General features: G+C 31.0%; 2 protein-coding genes across 2 annotated transcripts; one reads left to right on the forward strand and one right to left on the reverse strand.

The window, feature by feature from the left end:
- The first annotated feature begins 2,021 nt into the window (after positions 1 to 2,021).
- On the forward strand, positions 2,022 to 3,854 carry LOC114366903 (U-box domain-containing protein 21-like). The gene has a single exon (XM_028323930.1). It carries the CDS (start codon positions 2,343 to 2,345, stop codon positions 3,657 to 3,659), a length of 1,317 nt encoding a protein of 438 aa, XP_028179731.1. The 5' UTR covers positions 2,022 to 2,342; the 3' UTR covers positions 3,660 to 3,854.
- A 4,188-nt stretch (positions 3,855 to 8,042) lies between these two features.
- On the reverse strand, positions 8,043 to 14,699 carry LOC114425084. Its single transcript, XM_028391840.1, has 4 exons — positions 14,397 to 14,699; positions 13,919 to 14,001; positions 8,679 to 8,734; positions 8,043 to 8,364 (listed from the first exon to the last, which is right to left on the reverse strand). Exons 1-4 carry the CDS (start codon positions 14,566 to 14,568, stop codon positions 8,286 to 8,288), a joined length of 390 nt encoding a protein of 129 aa, XP_028247641.1. The 5' UTR covers positions 14,569 to 14,699; the 3' UTR covers positions 8,043 to 8,285.
- Positions 14,700 to 19,268: the final 4,569 nt, after the last annotated feature.

The raw sequence follows: 19,268 nt of genomic DNA on the forward strand, positions 1-19,268 counted from the left end.
GAAGCATAGAAATCTTTTACCGAAATACGCGAAAACCCAAAATTTCAATTTGTAAATTCAATGATAGATGCATCACTGCGTACCACCGACTTCAATTCCTATATCCCAAACCTAAAAACATTAATTCTATCCTCCATTGAACATGCAGAAGTTCTAAATTATATATTTACGAAGTATCACATCATACAAAGAATAACAAAATAATCTTCACATGCTATATGACATGGTTTATTAAGATCTTGTGTTCAAGTAAAACAAATTTGTAAAGTAATTAAGCAAGATATCCCTAAACAAATACTATTAGATTATGAAAACCCATCATTATTGAAGATGTTGACTTCTCCCTCCACCTTCAACAATTTTATTAAGCAATCAATTTCTTACCAAATCTTCTTCCTCTGTTATTACGAAGTATATCACGTAGGATTATTCACACATTCAAATCTTAGTGCAATATCCACACTGCCAGTTCTTTTTATGAGAATTGATTTCATTCATAAAACTTTCAATGTTTATAATTTAGTTTTCAAATCTATCAACTTCATGATAAATTAGTATTTTTAATGTGAAGATGAATAAATTTAAAGGCTAAATTTATCATACAATTAATAAATTTGAAGACTAAATTGTGACAAAGTAGACTTATGTAGAGACTAAGTTAACATATAAAGATTAATTTTTAATAAAATTGACAGATTTGGAGATATACATAGAGACTTTTAGAAATTAAATCAACACACATCACCATTTTTAGGACCAAATCATGTATTAATTCTAAAAGTTGATGATTTTTTTTATTTTATTTTTTATAATTCAAAAGGTATCCTTTATAAGCTTGAGACTCATTTAGATATTGATTAGAGGTATCAAAATGAGTTATTTGGTTTGGCCTCGCAGGTCAAGCATGAAAAGTAGGACAATTTGGTCTATCTCAAATTTCTTTTGGGTGCTTTATTTTGGTCAGTTGGTCTGGGCCAAATTGGTGATTATTTTGCCAATTTTAAAGGAAAATAAAAATAAAATAGTAATATTCAATCAAAATAGGTTGGATTATATTTAAACTTATAATTCTTTAACTCGACTTAAACCAATCAAATTTATTCAATTCTTTTTGGGGCAAAAATATTTAGAGTACTTGATTTAATCTTTCAAGTAACCCTCCACTAATTTATCAAGTCATAACTGATTTTTCTCAATATATATTTTTTCCATATTCTTAAACCTAAGAATTAAACTCAGATTATATACTTAATAGACAAGACTAATTTTGATAGATTATCAAAGTCTATCAATTAAAAATTATAATAAATATAATTTTTAAAATAATTATTATAAAAATCAATCATCTTATCATAAACAACAAAAATCATGATTAAATAATAACATAAAAAATTTAATTATTATTTCCTTTTAATTAAATTCAAAGTTAATTAAATGAACTTATATATATCACCTGTATATTGAAAACCAATTACTCACCCAAACAATATTACTGTTTTAGTAAATCATTTGACTTTCTTTATACTGTTAAATATTTTATTTTATTTTCTATCTGATTTTTTTATTTTTATTCCATTCAAGTCTCATAATTATATTTAACTTCAATTTAAATAAATTCAAATTTTAATACTAATACACGATATCAGATTAAAAATATGTATATTTTTTTAATAAACCAAAAAAAATTATATATAGTAATTTTAATCAAACCTAATTGAACTCTAATTTCAAAATTTTAGCACAAAGTAAACAACACCACATGCGTAGCAGTAACAACAACAAAAAAATTGAGAGAAAAAAAAGGGTGTTAACGTGTAGCATGATATTGTACGTGTTGTGTTGGTCTTATTCATTAGTAGAAAGCGTGTCACCGAGTCTACACCCCAACAACGCCAAACCCAAAACAAAAAAACAACAATATCGGTTTTTTCTTTTACCCGTTCTTCCCTTTTGACGGTTATACCATGTATTCATAATTTTTCTTCAACTCTTCAATGGTCAATGTTCTCTCTCTCTCTCTCTCTCTTCAAATTTGAATGCTTCTCTCTTAGAATAATAGTATTTTCTTTGGGGGTGGTCTAACTTTGAACACATTCATATGTATGAAACCAAGGACCCTGATCATGACCCTGTACTTATATAACACAGCACACACACGAGACATGATATATCTATGTGTGTCTGATTCTCTATAAATATATTCATATTTATATTGTACATACACGAACAAACCCAATTGAATTGAAGAAAATATTTCTCATCAAATTGTTCCAAACTTGATCACCAAAAAGCACAATTCACCTTACAAAAAACACAAATTTTGGTTAATTGCTATAGAAGAGATGGTGTTGGGGTGGAGGAGAAGGAAGGGCAGCAACAAAAACCGTCGCAAAGGTGGCAAATCCATCGCTGAGTTGGTGACTCCCAATCACTTCAGATGTCCAATTTCTCTTGACTTGATGAAGGATCCTGTGACATTGTCAACAGGGATAACCTACGATAGGGAGAGTGTGGAGATGTGGTTTGATGAAGGGAACATCACATGTCCTGTCACAAACCAGGTTGTGAGGAACTTTGACATGATTCCAAACCATTCCCTTAGGGTAATGATTCAAGATTGGTGTGTGGAGAATAGGCAACATGGGGTGGAGAGGATTCCAACACCAAGGATACCAATTGGCTCAATTGAGGTTGCTGAGCTTCTGATGCTAGTGAAGGCCTCGTCAACGGATTTGGACCAATATGGTTGCCTTGAATTGGTGCAGAAACTGAAGAGGTGGGGTGGTGAGAGTGAGAGGAACAAGAGGTGCATAGTGGACAATGGAGCACCTGTGGCATTGGCTTCATCATTTGATGCATTTGCCAATGATTCCATTGAGAGGAATGTGGTGCTTCTTGAGGAGATTTTGTCAGCACTCAATTGGATGTTTCCACTTCAATTGGAGGCACACAAGTCTTTGGGGTCTTTGGCTTCTCTAAGATGCATGGTTTGGTTCTTGAAGCACCAAGATCTCTCAGGGAAAGAGAAGTCCATTGTGGCATTGAAAGAGCTTCTGAAATTTGGTGATGTGAAGCATTTGGAGGCCTTGTCACAAATTGAAGGGGTCAATGAACTCTTGGTGGAGTTCATCAACAAGAGGATTAGTCCAACCATCACAAAGGCCTCATTGAGTGTGGTTTGGTACTTGGTTTCATCCTCTTCCAATTCAAGTGATAAGATGAGGTTGAAATTTGTTGAATTGGGTTTGGTTTCTTCTTTGCTTGACATTCTCATTGACTCAGACAAGAGCATGTGTGAGAAGGCTGTGACCATTTTGGACTCTCTATGCAGCTCTGAAGAAGGAAGGAACAAGGCTTGTGGGAATGATCTAACAATTCCTCTTTTGGTGAAGAAAATTCTGAGAGTTTCACCTTTGACAACAGACTATTCTGTTTCTGCGATTTGGAAACTGTGCAAGTTTGGAGAAAAAGATGAAGGGAGAACCCTTGTTGAGGCCCTTCAAGTTGGTGCCTTTCAGAAGCTCTTGTTGGTGTTGCAAGTTGGATGTGGTGATGAGACTAAGGAGAAAGCAACTGAACTTCTCAAATTGCTCAATCCTTACAGGGCTGAATTGGAATGCATAGACTCAGATTACAAGAATGTTAAGAGATCATTTTAACTTTTTGGCTGCTTAATTATTAGTATTTTTCTATTAGAAGTAATTTTGTGCTGTAAATTTTTTTTGGCCCAACGAATGGATCTCTGCAATCTTTGTCATGGGATTCAACGAATGGAGCATATAGAATTGTATTCTTTTTTGTATATTACAGTAAGAGTACGAATGACATATTGATATCTTCGTTTATCACATTAACTATATATCTTATCTCAGTACTTTTCTTTGTTGTCTTATCTCATTGCTGTAAAATAATTGTACTGCCTAGTTGTACAAATATAATATCTCAAATATTTTATCCCAAAAATTTGGTAAAATATATATATTTTATATTAGAAAAGTGTCTTGCAAAAGAAAATGATTTGCCACTTTCTTTTGAAATACCAGAATGAAGAAATTAATTAAAGTAAATTGTGGTATATAAGACTTGAACAAGACAAAACTTTAGGTAATTTTTTAGGTGATGATTCCGATCTAAGTTTGAAATCTTTTGTAAGGTCATTGGATTCTTCCAACACCAACGGAACTGGCACTGTATTTCTTTTTTTCTGAGTTATACCAATTGATAATTTTTTATCTTTTTCACGTTTTATTCCCACTTCTTAATTTCTGATTTCTTTTTCTTTTTTTTACGTGTGTTATGCAAATGTATTTTGTCTGGTACTGAATAGCATGACTTTCTTCTTATTAAAAGGTTTTCCTTAACCATAATCATTCGATGCGAGAATTTAATTTATCATGTACTAAAAGGATCTCGTTAATCTTATTAAATGTAGGACTTCATCCACTTCATCATTACGCATACTCCAAATTAGAAGGGCATGGTTGTAATGCGGGAATATTTGGGCACAAAGGTGTTCTCCAAATTAAAACAAAAACATTAATGGAGTTTGGAAACATTTGAACATGTGTGGTATCAAATCTTTTATGATTTGAATATTGAAACTAGATGAAACTTCATGTACCAAAAATTTTCTTTTATATGCCATAATACTATATTGCGACACCTTTATGTGTTTCTTCAAAACTTTGGTTGGCAAACACGGTGTTATTCTAAGCTAAGACTCTCCAACTTAAGAGAAAGGCATGGTTGAAGTGTGGAATCATTTGAGTATGTTTGACATGAAAGCTTTTGTCATGTGAATGGGAATTACGTATATAATAGGATGATCTTTGGGAAAAAGAGTTGTTATATTTTTTTAGTTACTCTGTTGAACTTGAGAGAAAAGCACAAGAAGCTTTTATATCTAATTTTATATTTTAAAATGTTTATCTAGTTATCATAATTTTTAAATATTTTAAATTAAATATGCTTTTTTCCCTTAAAAAAAACCCCACAAATAAACGGATCCTATATGATCCAAAAGCTAGCTTCTACATTTTGGCCCCATCCAACCTAAAATACCACATTTCTTCCATTACCTATTTATAGTGTGTGCGGTTTCACATTAATTAGGAAGTATCATAATTGATTTTGTATCTTCTCAAACGTGATTTCATTTAAGATATAGATCTTTCATTATTGTTAAGTAAAATAATGATACATATAATTTTAAATAAATGCTATATAAGTTGAAAAAATCGTTCATACAAAATTCAACTGGATTCAAGGATAAATATTAAATGTAATAAAGTGACAAGCATTTTCATTGATCAACGAGTCAAAAAGCGTGTAAACTCTGTTTAAACAATTCATGCTAAACCATTATTCTTGTGAGCCATTTTTCTTAATACGCTGCACAACTATGATGACTTTGCCAGTTTAGTTTGAAAGAAATTAGGTAATGTAGGAGTTTGCAGGAAACTTTATATACCCAGAGAAAAAGAAAAAGAAAAAGAAAACTGTGGAGAATGATTTTCCGTCATGAAATTCTCATGTACATCTTAAAATAAAATAAAAAAGTAATTATTGATGTTTACAGCTAACATTGACAAGAGATCCATGCCTGGGACAGCGATTTAAGTTGAACTCTCTCAAGAACCTTCTATAAATTGCATAGAGTGTAAGACTTGAAACCAATAGGAGGTCATTTTCATAGCTTATGGTCTGAATTAATTGGAAACACCGTGACTTGAAAGCATGAGTCCAAAATGATTGATAGTTAGAATTTTTAATAAACTTTTTATAATATCAAAATATATTAAGTTAAATTATCAAGAGTTTTTAATAAATACATGAATTCATAGAGTTTGATCAACACGCAGCGAAATCTTTAACACGCAACGGAATCTTACACGTTTAGATTTCTCTATTTTCCTTCGCGTAAAAAAATAATGATTCATGTTTAAAAGAAAATTTTAAAATTTTAATACTCAACTCCATTCCAATTGATATTTGAGAGAACCGACAAGATTTCTATAATATTTTTTTAAAAAAAATAATTTACTTATTTTAAAATAAGTTATAAGTGGGAGAAAACTCAATCTCAATCGAAACATTTTTTTCCTGTCAAAATCAAGTTAGGGTAAGATGAATACCCACAAATTTATACTTACTTGCCATGCCAGTTTTACGAATTATATTTTTCTTATTTGAGTTTCAAACTCCACAAGTCGTATTCATTAGCGATTTCATTAACCCTTTCCCACTAAACATTCATATCCCCAATTTCAAATCACTCTAATCAAACTAGCATATGTGCACACAAAAAATAAATTAATTAATTAAACTTACATGTATACTTAATAGTGATGCGAAATATATTTAAACATGTTATATTAGCAATAATTTTGATAAGATATGTATATAAATATGTTACGTTACCACTCATAATTTTTTTTGTGGTAATATATATGATGCGTGTTTAAAATTCCATTATGTAATATAAGTGATTATTTTGAAATTATGTGACGTAATATATTTAGATACATATTATGTCATTTATATATAAACAGTAGTTAGAGTCATTTTAAAAAGAATTAAATTTATATTTGATGTAAAAGAAATTAAAACTAACAAGAATTAGAACCAAAAAAATTGTTTTAAAAAATTAAAATAGAATTTAGTTATAATTTAGAACAATTTAAAACATAACTTACCTTAAAATAGTTACATACAATACAACAATGCAGCAGTTGGCTGAGTTGTAAGTCCAAGACAAGTGTGAATAGTATCACTTAATTTGAAATCATTTTTTACCATTTCACATAGCCGTTTTTTATACAAAACGACTTTGGAGGATTGAGAATGTGAAGAACGTGATGTAACAAACGAGGGGCAGAAGATGACACCAAGGGATATATGCAAGTGTTTGTGGAGAAACAGAAACAAACAATGTGCAAATGGGAACATTTTTTTGTTTTCACACTGTAGAATAGCCAGTGAAATAAATCCCATTCAAAGAGATACTCTAGAACCCTGAGCACAAAATTATATCAACCATGTTGAAATTCTTAAACGTAACATGAGATTTGAATTTGAATCATCAGATTAACTTAGTAATTTAAACTTAGACAAATAGAGTGTATTACATAAAATATATTGATGAAAGTTGTGTCTTTATTAGAGAACGCGTACCCGACTTAGAAAATAATGCTTCCTTATGAATAAAGTAACCGTTACAACTCATAAGGTTGAAAATATTCCACCGACATGTTGGACAAGAGAATTTAGTGGATCAATCTAAGTCTGGAACTTCATTTACCAGACTTTCTAGTCTCAATTTTCAACCACGCGTGCCAGCTTTGATTTGATGAGTTAATTGACTGCCACTTACAGTATTTTCTAGGATTACAATTTGTCATTTGAAACAAAGTTGATAATTCGAGAATAAGAATTTAAAGCATTCTAGAAAACAAAATATTTATTATAACTTAAAAAGAATTATGAAAAAAAAAAGAGAGAAATGAATTATGTTCACTAAACTTTTAAATCCTGTCAATCACTTAGTTTATTTAATTTAGAAACACAATGGCAATGATAGTCTATTAATCCTAAATGCAATTCCACCTATACCTTTTGCTGTCACATTGAAAAATAATTTAGATTTTAAGAGAAGCAAATTTTTGTGCTAAATAAGCTTCAAGTAACAAGCAGAAAAATCGAGGGAGTGAAAACTGAAAACTCCTAAACTACAAGCATATTTGGATGGACAGCAAAGCCTAGAGTAAAATTTGAGAGTGATCTTTTTTTCTTTTACTTTAAATAAAAAGGTTATAAATCGGATTTTTTTTGTCAACATATATGAACTTTTTAATTTTGAAAAACTTATAGCAAATATTTTTTATTGTTAAACTTAAAATTTAAGCTTTAAACTGCATTACACTTAAGCCAGCCTGTCGATCACGTAGCCATCAACGTGTGTTTTTTCTACCATGATTTTTTCAAGGCAATCTAGTGCTGAATATATATACATATTCTCTACAAACCATGGTTGTCTTTTTCCATTGGATATAGCCTTTTTTAGATATAAAAAAGAAAAATATTTCACTGATATAGGCTAAAAGCCATTAAACAACATACAAGTCAAGAGCAGATCCAAACAGTATGATAAAGAAAGATTGGAATTTGAAAGTCTAGAACTGAATCACATGAGTATATCACACTCTATAATTTGGTACATCATGTTGGCATGTCCCTACTAGACTCAACTAAAGTAGCCTCAATCCACTAATCATGACTAAAAGAATCTACTGGGCCTTGATTCTCTTCTCCACTTCCTCCAGACTCTGGATTTCCTTCTGATACTTGCAAATGCGGCTGATAGACCTGTCACCACATCGACATGCATTCATTGAGATGGAGTTACATTGTAAGGCTCCATAAGCACTTTTAGAAGGAAAAAAAAAATTCTTTCATAAAGTTAAAATCAGCTTATGCACCTCAACTTTGGAAAAAGTTATAAAAAGTTAATTGAAGTGCATAATATTTTAGCTTATGCAAGAAGTCTAATATACTCCATCTTCTTATTTTCTTTCTCGAAAAGTACTTATAGAGAACTTTCTCCAAACAGGATCAAAGACAGATAAGTCCATTGCATTCCTAAAGGACAAAGAGATTCCATTGCAAAATTGTTACTTTACCAGTAGAGAAGACATGCTGTAACACACAGTATTACATTCCTCTGAGCTTTGTATATCTGTGCAACACCAATAAATGGTCAATGAGTCAAGTAGTCAACAATGTGAAGTATTTTATTTAGCAAGGAGAGAGAAATGACAATTCATATTTTCAAATAAAGTAAGCCTAAAGGAAACATGTGATGTTGTTAGTTCAATTTAACCGAAAGAACCCCAACAATAAAGTTCAAAATTCAAACCAAAAGTTTTGTGTATGCTACATAAATTTCAAATGTCAAGAATCATTTGGGCCAGAAGGAGGCTGGAAGTTTAAAAAAAAGCATTTCCGAATATTCCAAAACATCATTAGCTTTATTTGATGTGCCTAACATCAGTGACATGGCAATGATAGGGAAGATAGGAATGGAAGCAATTACACCCTCTATGGCTTCTATTAGGAGTGCAAGAAAGAACATTTACCCAATAATATCTCCACTCCTATGCCATATTTCATTTAGGAATCTGGTCAATTCTTTTTTTTTTTTTTTGTTCCAACCATCGATGATATAATATTTTTGGATGAGAAAGCATCTCAAAAGGTTTATAAAGCACGGCTCAGACTGATCTCAACCAATAAACCAGTTTGAACCATCTAATAGACCAGAAACATAAACGGTCTGGTGTGGATTTGTTGAAACTCATCTGATTAATCCAGAGTTGGATGACATTTAATGAACCGGTTGAGTCAGAGTTCTGAGCAAAACACTTGGTTCCTCTCACATCACAGGTTAACTCAAAGCTCTATCATGTTATATATCTCTCACACCGCACTACAAAATGTGGGCAAGGTTATCAAAGTCGAGAGTTTACCTAAACTTATGAGAGTTTCATAAACTCGACTCGTGGACTCAACTCGTAGGCTCATAAGAGTCCACTTCATATAAAAATAATAACAAAATATCTATAAATAACATACTAATTAAACATTTCAACAATATAATAAAATAAAATAATAAATTATAAATTTCATAATACTTAAATAATCAAGTCTAGTAATGTATCACTAATAGATAATAACTAACAGATGTTATAGTAGTGGTAGATCATTCCCATTGACGGTTTGATGTTATTAGAAAATAAGAGTTTGATGTTGTTAAAGGTAAGAATTTTTTTATTCGGGAATAACACACAAAATGAAGGTATGTTGAATACTAAACAGACAAAAAACAACTCAAAATGACTTACATTTTAGTCTAATTTTTTCAACTTGCTAATTTGTTGACTCGGTGGTAAACTTAAGAGTCTACCGAGTTTACTTAGAATTTATAGAGTCTACCCAGATTCTATTAAAAAAAGAGTTTACTCATGAATCAACTCACAGAGGATAAGTGGACTCGTAAACTCATAAGAGTTAGTGAGTTAACTAAAGAGTTTAATAACCATGAATGTGGGACTTTGAAATCATGAACAGAAACATCTCATCCAAGAGTAATGGAGTTCAAACAATATAGAAAACATGCTTTGGTCCAATAAAGAAAAATTATTGTTTCCCCCCCTTAAAAGCTAAAACATGCATGGGTATCAAACAAAACTTCATCTTCTCACATAAAGTTCACAATCTCACAACCTTACAAGAGTGCTGATTGTGAAAATTTAAGATGGTATAGCAGTAGAGTTTCTGATTGTGCTACTAAATTCAATAACAAATAGCATTCTGGGGACATGACACACAATCCATACTCATTTAATTTACTTGTAAATGTCATGGTATATACATTGCTATATTCATCTTCTCTTTTGCATTCTGAACCACACTACCACCAAACCAAAGCATTATGCTTTGACCCAATCAGCATGAGTTTAGTAACTCTCGTCAAGATCCTTAAAATTAATGTTTTAATATCAAACCTAACCTTCAAGCCATGATTCCATTATTATTTTTTTTGTCGAACAAGATAATATTGATATTCAAACCAAGGACACAACCAATTTATGGTCTGAGCACTTCAATCACCTGCTTAGGTGCATTTTTTAACACATTGCTTAAAATGCCAAAGAAAACATATGAATTTTTCAGATCACCAAAATATTTGATAATTTCATTTTGAGAAAGTACAACCTTATCAATCACAGTTGCTTTTTTCTAATAAAAATGTTGTCTCACCCAAGATTAATGATAACTGCGAAATATGAGCTAATTTGATTTGATAGTCAATTTTGGCTAATAAATGGGTGTAATTTTTTTACTTTATTATTATTTTTAAGGAAATAATGAAGAAATTAACATATTTACTATTTTTTATTAACAGAATTCAAAAGAAAAAGATTTGAACTGCTTTAGAGGAAAAATTGATGCAAAAACTGGAAAAAAAAACTTTGAAGAAAAATTGAAGAAGTGGATAGCTCGCTTAGCGCGCCATCCAGACTTAGCGCGTAGAAAAGCCCACAACGAAGTCCAAAGGCGCGCTTAGCGCGAGTCCCTATATAAGGAGGAAACATAAGGAAAAAATACACCGAGTCTCAGAACTATCAAAAGTCTTAGGTTTATCCTTTGGGAGAAACCCTCTTTCCTTAGCCATTTCCCTTTTCTTACTACTAGTCATCCACTCCCTTCTTCCATTAGCCTCTGAAGTGTAAAGCCTCTCCTCAGTTGGAGCTTAGCAGCCAAAGCCCCTAGTAATGTAACTGTTCTTCTTATCTATTAATACAATTTCAATTTTTATTGTTCTTTTGTGTTTTTCATTGTTATTGTGTGATTTGGTCATCCATGCATCTGTTTTTAGGGGTTAGTCGTTGAAAAATGATAATGTCTAAAGAACTAGGAAAGGACATCTCAACATTGCATTGCTAGGGATAGAGTGACTTTGTTGTGCCTCTGCATACATCTTTATACCTAATGTTGTTTATGATTCCATCTTTGCAAAGGAATTTGGGAGAGATAATACATAAATTAGGTTCTTCATCATGAGAGATCACATGGTTGAGCATATTAGTAGATGTGGGTAGAAATTAGGAAAGCAGTTAATAGAGAAAACATTAATAATGCATCAAAGGTAATTAGACATGCTAGGCCCCAACATTATCACATTTTGAACTCATCTCATGCATTTAAACTATTGTTTAATCTTCTTATTATATTTTTCTTTTGCCCTTTAACCTCAAATTTCATATTTACAATTTCTTTCCTCTTCTATTTCTTCTATTGCTTACAAATTAGATATTTACAAACGCAAGTACAAACAAAGTCTATGTGAACTCAACACTCAATCTTTCGTTTTAATCTTTAGTACTTGTGATAAAATTAGTACACTTGTCAATCTATTAACAATTAGCAAAGTTTAATTCCTTCCTGATTTTTTTAATAATAAATTTATCATATATTATTCTATTATCATTTTCAGTTTTTTGCAATTGATGATTCTACCATAAGGTTGGAATAAAAAGCAATATGTCATTTTACTTTCATAAACAGTAAAGTTCCGTCTTAAACATTATATAAAATATAAATGATGACTGAAGTGTCATTGAGTGTGTTTTAATATGTTGACATATATTTACTTATCCTTTCAATTTGATAAGCTGATTAAGATACAATTGTTCCTATTTATTTTAAAAGTCCATGCTATTACAACATCTTATTATGCTCATGCTTGTTAATAAACATGGCCAGACAAGACCAACAACAACAACAACAACAATGCCTTATCCCACTAGGTGGGGTCGACTACATGGATCAACTTCCGCCATAATGTTCTATCAAGTACCATACTTCTATCCAAACCATTAATTTCGAGATCCTTTTTGATAACCTCTCTTATAGTCTTTTTGGGTTTTCCTCTGCCTCGAATTGTTTGTCTTCTCTCCATCTGGTCTACTCTCCTCACTACAGAGTCTACCGGTCTTCTCTCTACATGCCCAAATCACCTAAGTCTATTTTCCACCATCTTCTCTACAATAGGCGCTACTCCAACCCTCTCTCTAATAGCTTCGTTTCTAATTTTATCCTGTCGAGTCTTACCACACATCCACCGCAACATCTTCATCTCCGCTACACCTACTTTATTCTCATGTTGGCTCTTGACCGCCCAACATTCTGTTCCGTACAAAATCGCCGGTCTTACCGCAGTCCGATAAAACTTTCCCTTTAGCTTGATCGGTACCTTTGCATCACATAACACCCCCGATGCTTTTCTCCATTTCATCCATCCTGCTTGAATGCGATGATTCACATCCCCTTCAATTTCCCCATCATCCTGTATTACAGACCCAAGATATTTAAACCGTGTGACTTGAGGGATAATATGGTCTCCTATTTTCACCTCTGAGTTAGAAACCCTCCTTCTTTTGTTGAACTTACATTCCATATACTCCGATTTGCTTCTGCTTAGGCGAAAGCCATGTGTTTCTAGAGCTCGTCTCCAAGTTTCCAACCTCTCATTCAACTCCTCTCAGACAAGACCAACTCAGCCTGAAATAAAAATCATACAAGCCAAATGCTGGGAAAAGCTCAGCTAATATGTTCAGTTTCTAACACCTAAAATCACCATTTCCACATAAACAAAAATGAGGATTTACAATCCATTTGCTTAATAATAATATAATTTTAATATTTTTACAACTCAGACCACAATCTATTTTATATTCTCAACCCTTCATTCATTTCTTCATCCTCCGTTCTCATCTCGCAAAAAAGAAAGGATCCAAAAGGTTCATTCATTCAAGGACATACTTCTAAATTATAAAGGAGGAACCCCAAAAATAATCAACAATATCCCAAGAAAAGTATTAATGAAGTAGGTATTTTGTATTGATGAGTGTAAGCGAAGGTTTAACAATAAGTTATGTCCACCATCAATGCGAAATGGTAGGATGGTTAAACACAGAAATTATGAAAAAAAATGTGTGAAAATTGTATGAAAAAAATCATGATATGCTCACATTGAAAGCTGCTTTCAGAAACTACTCATGAGTAAGACCCATACCCTACAATCCAGACTTGCTAACAATGTAAATCATGCTGCAAAATGTTTTATTACCAATTACCAATAGTTTCAAAAGTTATATTTGCATCCAATATTCACAAGATTGTTCTAAATTTGAAACCAATATTCCTCAAATCATGAAACCATCCTTCTCAGTATCAACCAAAAGTCCAAAACAATCAAAAGTTATATAAAGTATAAACACACTCGGTGACCACAATTTACAATGCAAAATATAAACTCCCCAATTAAGCCATCTTGACATCCATAGAAAATACTTACAGATTTCTCATATCGATCTCTCTCTGCAGCAGTACAAACTTCAGAGGTACACATCAAGCGATGCTCATTTTTCCAGTATAAATCTACAAACAACCATAGATCAAAATTCAGGAAAACCAACAGTAGATTACACACAATTACTCAATCGATCTCCACATGAACAGAACTAATAGCACACAAGACACAACCAAAATTTAAAAAAAAAAAAAAACCCTCTTATAAGCCTTTTCGAAGCTCCCAATCTAACTTTCAGAACAATCCATCTCAAAGAGAAAGTGAGAAAGATTCAAAATTTTCACTATCAAGAGACACCCAGATGGGTGATCATCCATAAACCCCAAAATAAAGAGCAGTTACAACAATTGACGACCACCTACCCACCAATCCAAAAGTAAAAAAGAAATTATTTTGAGGCAAACCCAGTTGTTGGAAGATGAAATTAAAGAAACCCATTTGAGGAAAAGAGAGAAAATCGTACCTAAGAGGTGGAACCCTGCAAAGGGTACAATGAAAAGCGCGGGTTGAAGAATGAGGGAAACGAGAGAGGCGAAACGGTTCCTCAGGAGTTTGGGCGTGGGAAGGGTTAGCAGAATTGCCACCGCAGCTTCGGCTGCGACCACGTAGGTGAGAATCAGCCACTGCAACCCCATGTCTTCTTCTGCTTCGATGTCTTGTGTTGTGTTCTTGCTCTGCCTTTGCGATTTTCTTTTTTTCTTGCTGGGGGATGATTATGAATTTATGAGTCTTTATTGTTTTCTTGCAGTCAAGATTTTGTTTTTTCGATTCTTTTCTTAGGGGTTAAGATCGGAATGCCTTAATTGCTATCGTGTGGCGGAGTTTCTTAGATTTTTTACAAGATTTTTGGGAGTAAATTCTTTGGAGTGTAATTCTCAATACTATAAAAAAAAATATTTAATCTTTAAAGTTTTAAAATTTTTCACTAATTTTTAATATAGTAAGAAGGTGTTTCTTAAAAAAACATTCGTTTCTAATTTATTCTATTTTCATTTTAAAAGGTTAAAATAAATTTTATTTTGTAAAGTTAGAGATATATTAATAAGAATTTTTTAAATTAAAAGTGTGCTTGTTTCAACAATTATAAATTCATTCCTAAGAAATGTAAATTTGAAAATGTAGTATTCTTACTCTTGTTATGAGTTTTTTTTAAAATATATATATATATATATATATATATATATATATATATATATATTATTTATTCCTAAAACAATAGTTATAACATGATTTAAGTTGGTGTTTGGAACAAAATATTAAAAAATGTGGATTCAATATGTGGTAAATATACGCAAAAGCTATGTATATTAGTTTATGCTTGAGGTGGGTCAGAAAGACGAAAGCACATAACCAAAGATGCTATAAGTCATTTATATTTTTAAGATGAAGGATGAAAATGTTATTCCCATGAAAATGTAAAAAAAATTATTATTTAACATAATTATAACTACAGTTCCAACTCTTATACTTTATTGTAACTATTTTAAAATTGAAAAATATTCTTAAGAATATTAAAATCTAGCCAAACGTATTTTTAAATGTTCTCATAATAATTTTTTTATTATAATTTTCTTTAAAATGTGATTATTGAAAATACAATGTCATTGAGAAATAAAAGTCTTTTAAGATATCTCAATCTCTCTTATATAATTTTAAGGTGACTTTTATTATGGATACAAGAAGACGAGTTAATGAAAGGTTTGAATCTGTCTATTCTTATAATAGTTGTATAGTAGATTTGAAGTTGAATATATAAGAGACAATGATAAAAAACAATAAAAAATTAAATTCAACCCTATTTTGGACCAGCCTCAATTGGCTTCCGCCACTCTATATATATATATATATATATATATATATATATATATAAACAAAATAAATAAGAAACATGACATTTGTTGTTGTGTATTCCTTGAACTTGCAATTACTAATTACAATTTTAAAAATAATATGACACGTGATATTCTCATAAACTCACTAGTCAAATTACCAATTTGACCCAATGAATAGTTAAAGTTTACCAGTGTTAATAAATTGTTTTGAAACACAACCATATTGCTATTTTGCTTTACACTAACAAATACGGAACCGCACTAACATTAGGAGGAACCAGAATGATCTCACAACGATTAAATATCTCTCTCACACACACAAAACAACTCGTGGACAACGATAAAATATAATGTTAAAAGAGTAAAAGATGCATTCCACCATAATTTCCTTTCCTCATCGGGTATTTCTCTTAGAACCTAGCTAGAACTAGTTTTGTTTTGTGCTATCAACTATCTTGATTTCAACATGAGGCCTCCCTCGGTTGTATTGACTTCATGAGTGATAGACTTTTGGGTAGCTTACGATCCAAATTTTGAGCAAATTCGGATTCTTCACATTCATCAGACACTATTATTAAACAAATAGCAAAACCCATTTGTAAGAAGCAAGATTTTAAATTGCGGTTGTAATTTGTGTCGATGCATACATTGTAGAAAAATACATTGATATGACCCTAATTGATTATAAAGATCCCTAACATCTTGACATTACGGCCGAAATCTTAATCATCACAGATAACTTTTTAAGATCTTAGTAAGAATACAACACCAGCAATTATCTACCTGCCATTCTCATTCTCATCTTTAATTTCCATTCATTCCTCAATATATAAGCAATGATTTTTCTGAAGCTGTGTGGCAATGATTCTATGACATTACAGATTACAGTTTACACCTCCCCCCCAAAAAAAAAATTATATATAGACTATAGCTTCAGCCTAATTAAGTTTATATGCCTTTCAGCAATAATAATGAGAGGAGAAATAAATAAAGAATATATAGTACATACCAAGCACGCATCTCCAAATTTGGTATACATCACTGGTTCTTGATATTCAGTTTACCATATATATATATATGAAAATTTAAGAGATTGGGAATAGGAAAGAGAGTGTGCATGAATACATTACACGTAACATATGCAGCATGATGAGCAAAAGAATTAAAAGAAGATCTAGCTAGCGAGAGAGGAGGGAGTGAGGGGAATGAAGCCTGGTCCGAGAAAACATTCACAATTCAAACTGATATAATATCATTTGATTCATTGGTGAATGCATGGACACATCATGCATATATCTCTCTCGAGCCAAGGCGACATTCCCCACACCCTCATTCTCCCACCTTGTATTATATTTAGTACTCCATATCATATATGCATATTTATGCACACTAGGATGAATTTTTCTTGATTGATCAATGCAAATTCGATCAGTTTTCTGGACTTGGAAACAGAACTGTGAGAATGAGATATGCAATTGGTATTAATGGGGTGTGAGAGAGAGTGTATTCATTGCTATCTTGACTTTAGAACTTACCGTGTGGAAGTTAGAGGCTCTCTTTGTCGTTAAGGCTTTCCAACATTGAGTTACATATTGCTTGCATGCAAGGTTACTGTGTGCCCATTAATTTTCTCTTATTATTTTATGCATTACTACCCATTTCCATCACAGTAATTCATTCAATGCGTCAAATAACTTCGGAATTAAATTAAAATATATTCAAAATATAAAGATATTTTAGATGAATAACTTTAAATTTTAATTCAATATCTTCTTAGTAATTCTCTTATTTATCTTGTATGATAAATATTGAACACATTTTATTCGAAGATACTAAATATATATGCTTTTATTTAATATTTTTTATGAGTTATGGGAAAGATTTCTTGAAGGATATGTCATTATTCTTTTTATTACATTGTTATTCAATATTCAGTTATAAATCATAATGTGTAGCATTATAAAATGATAAAAAGGTTATGGTAAAATGTTTGATAAAATCGTTTAATCATAACTCATTATATATATATATATATGATAAATTTATTAATTTTTAAATAATTATTTTAAATTAATTTGTGATTGAATAACATTATAAAATTGTTTTTATAAGTACATAAATATTAAATTCTTATAAAATTGTTGATTTTCCTATTTCTATTTTTGTTTTTATTAGTATCTTCTGATTGAAACACGGTGGATCTCCTAGCAAAAATTCTCACCGTGGAATACTGATGTTAAAAATCTAAGAAACATTAATAATACAAATAAAAATTGTGTTAATTACTTAATTAAAGCCAAATAAGTAAAAAAAAAAAATCAACGAAACAAAAAGTTCTGAAAATTTCTTCTATATATAACATAATATAATATAGATTCTACATATTGTCAATATTTTTTATTAATTTTTAGTGGATCAGTTATTAACTTCTATTATAACTTATAAGAGACAGGAAGACACACTGCAGAGAGGGGGGAGAAAAGCTTGTGATGAATTTGAAACTGAGTGTTCAAAACCTCCAAATAAATCACTGGTTTTACTCACGTATATATGGCTTGCCTTCATTTTAAAAACCAAAGGGACTTGTGGTTAGTGAATCAGTGAGCTTCTAGATATGTTTAATGGGGCCTCTCTAATGAGACTGATAAAAAAAAAAGTTAACACTTGCAATACTTAGTAGTAATATATGCTTAATGAATTGAAGTAATGATTGAGTACCTGAAGGATCCTATTTTTGCTTGTCATTTCCCTATTTTTCTCACCCTTTTCTCTTTTTTCTAAATATATGATATGATTATATCTTCATAATTTAATTTGGAAATGACAAAGGAGTTATCATAAAAAAAAATAAAAAATCAAGGGTCCCTGACTTCCTTCCCCATGATTTGTAAAGTTTCGATAGATTTATATATATATATATATATATATATATATATATATATATATATATATATATATATATATATATATATATATATATGTATATAAGTTTTTACTTTAAATAAAATACTTATGTTCTATCTATGGAAATAAAATTTACTAAAGAGTGAACTTTTTGTGCTGTCTGTTATTGAAAAGAATGGTTATATAATTATAGTTATAGTTTTATTTTAAATTGAATTAGAAAAAATATGCCTAAGAATACTTCACAGTTATTCGTTGTTTTAGCTTTACCTTTAATCTTGGTTCTTCCCCAGATACGCTGGACAAACCTAAAGGATAATAACATCAAAATCATGACGATATATAATTATATCTTTAAAAAAAAATTGTCACCCTCACCCCGCCCTTCTTCTTATTTTGTTACCCTCTTATTCCTTATTTTTCGATATATGATCGTATCTTAAAAAAAATAATTTGGAGAATGGATCTTGTGCAGTTCTGTGTTCTCATCTTTGCCTGTGGTTTTTTACCTAATTGAATTCTAGAGAAGCACACAATAACTCGGGTTAATTTGGCCTTTTTGCACATGGCACTACTAATAACTGGAGCTATTAAGAACA

The sequence above is a fragment of the Glycine soja genome, chromosome 9 (assembly GCF_004193775.1).
Source record: "Glycine soja cultivar W05 chromosome 9, ASM419377v2, whole genome shotgun sequence".
Classification (NCBI taxonomy): Eukaryota; Viridiplantae; Streptophyta; class Magnoliopsida; order Fabales; family Fabaceae; genus Glycine; species Glycine soja.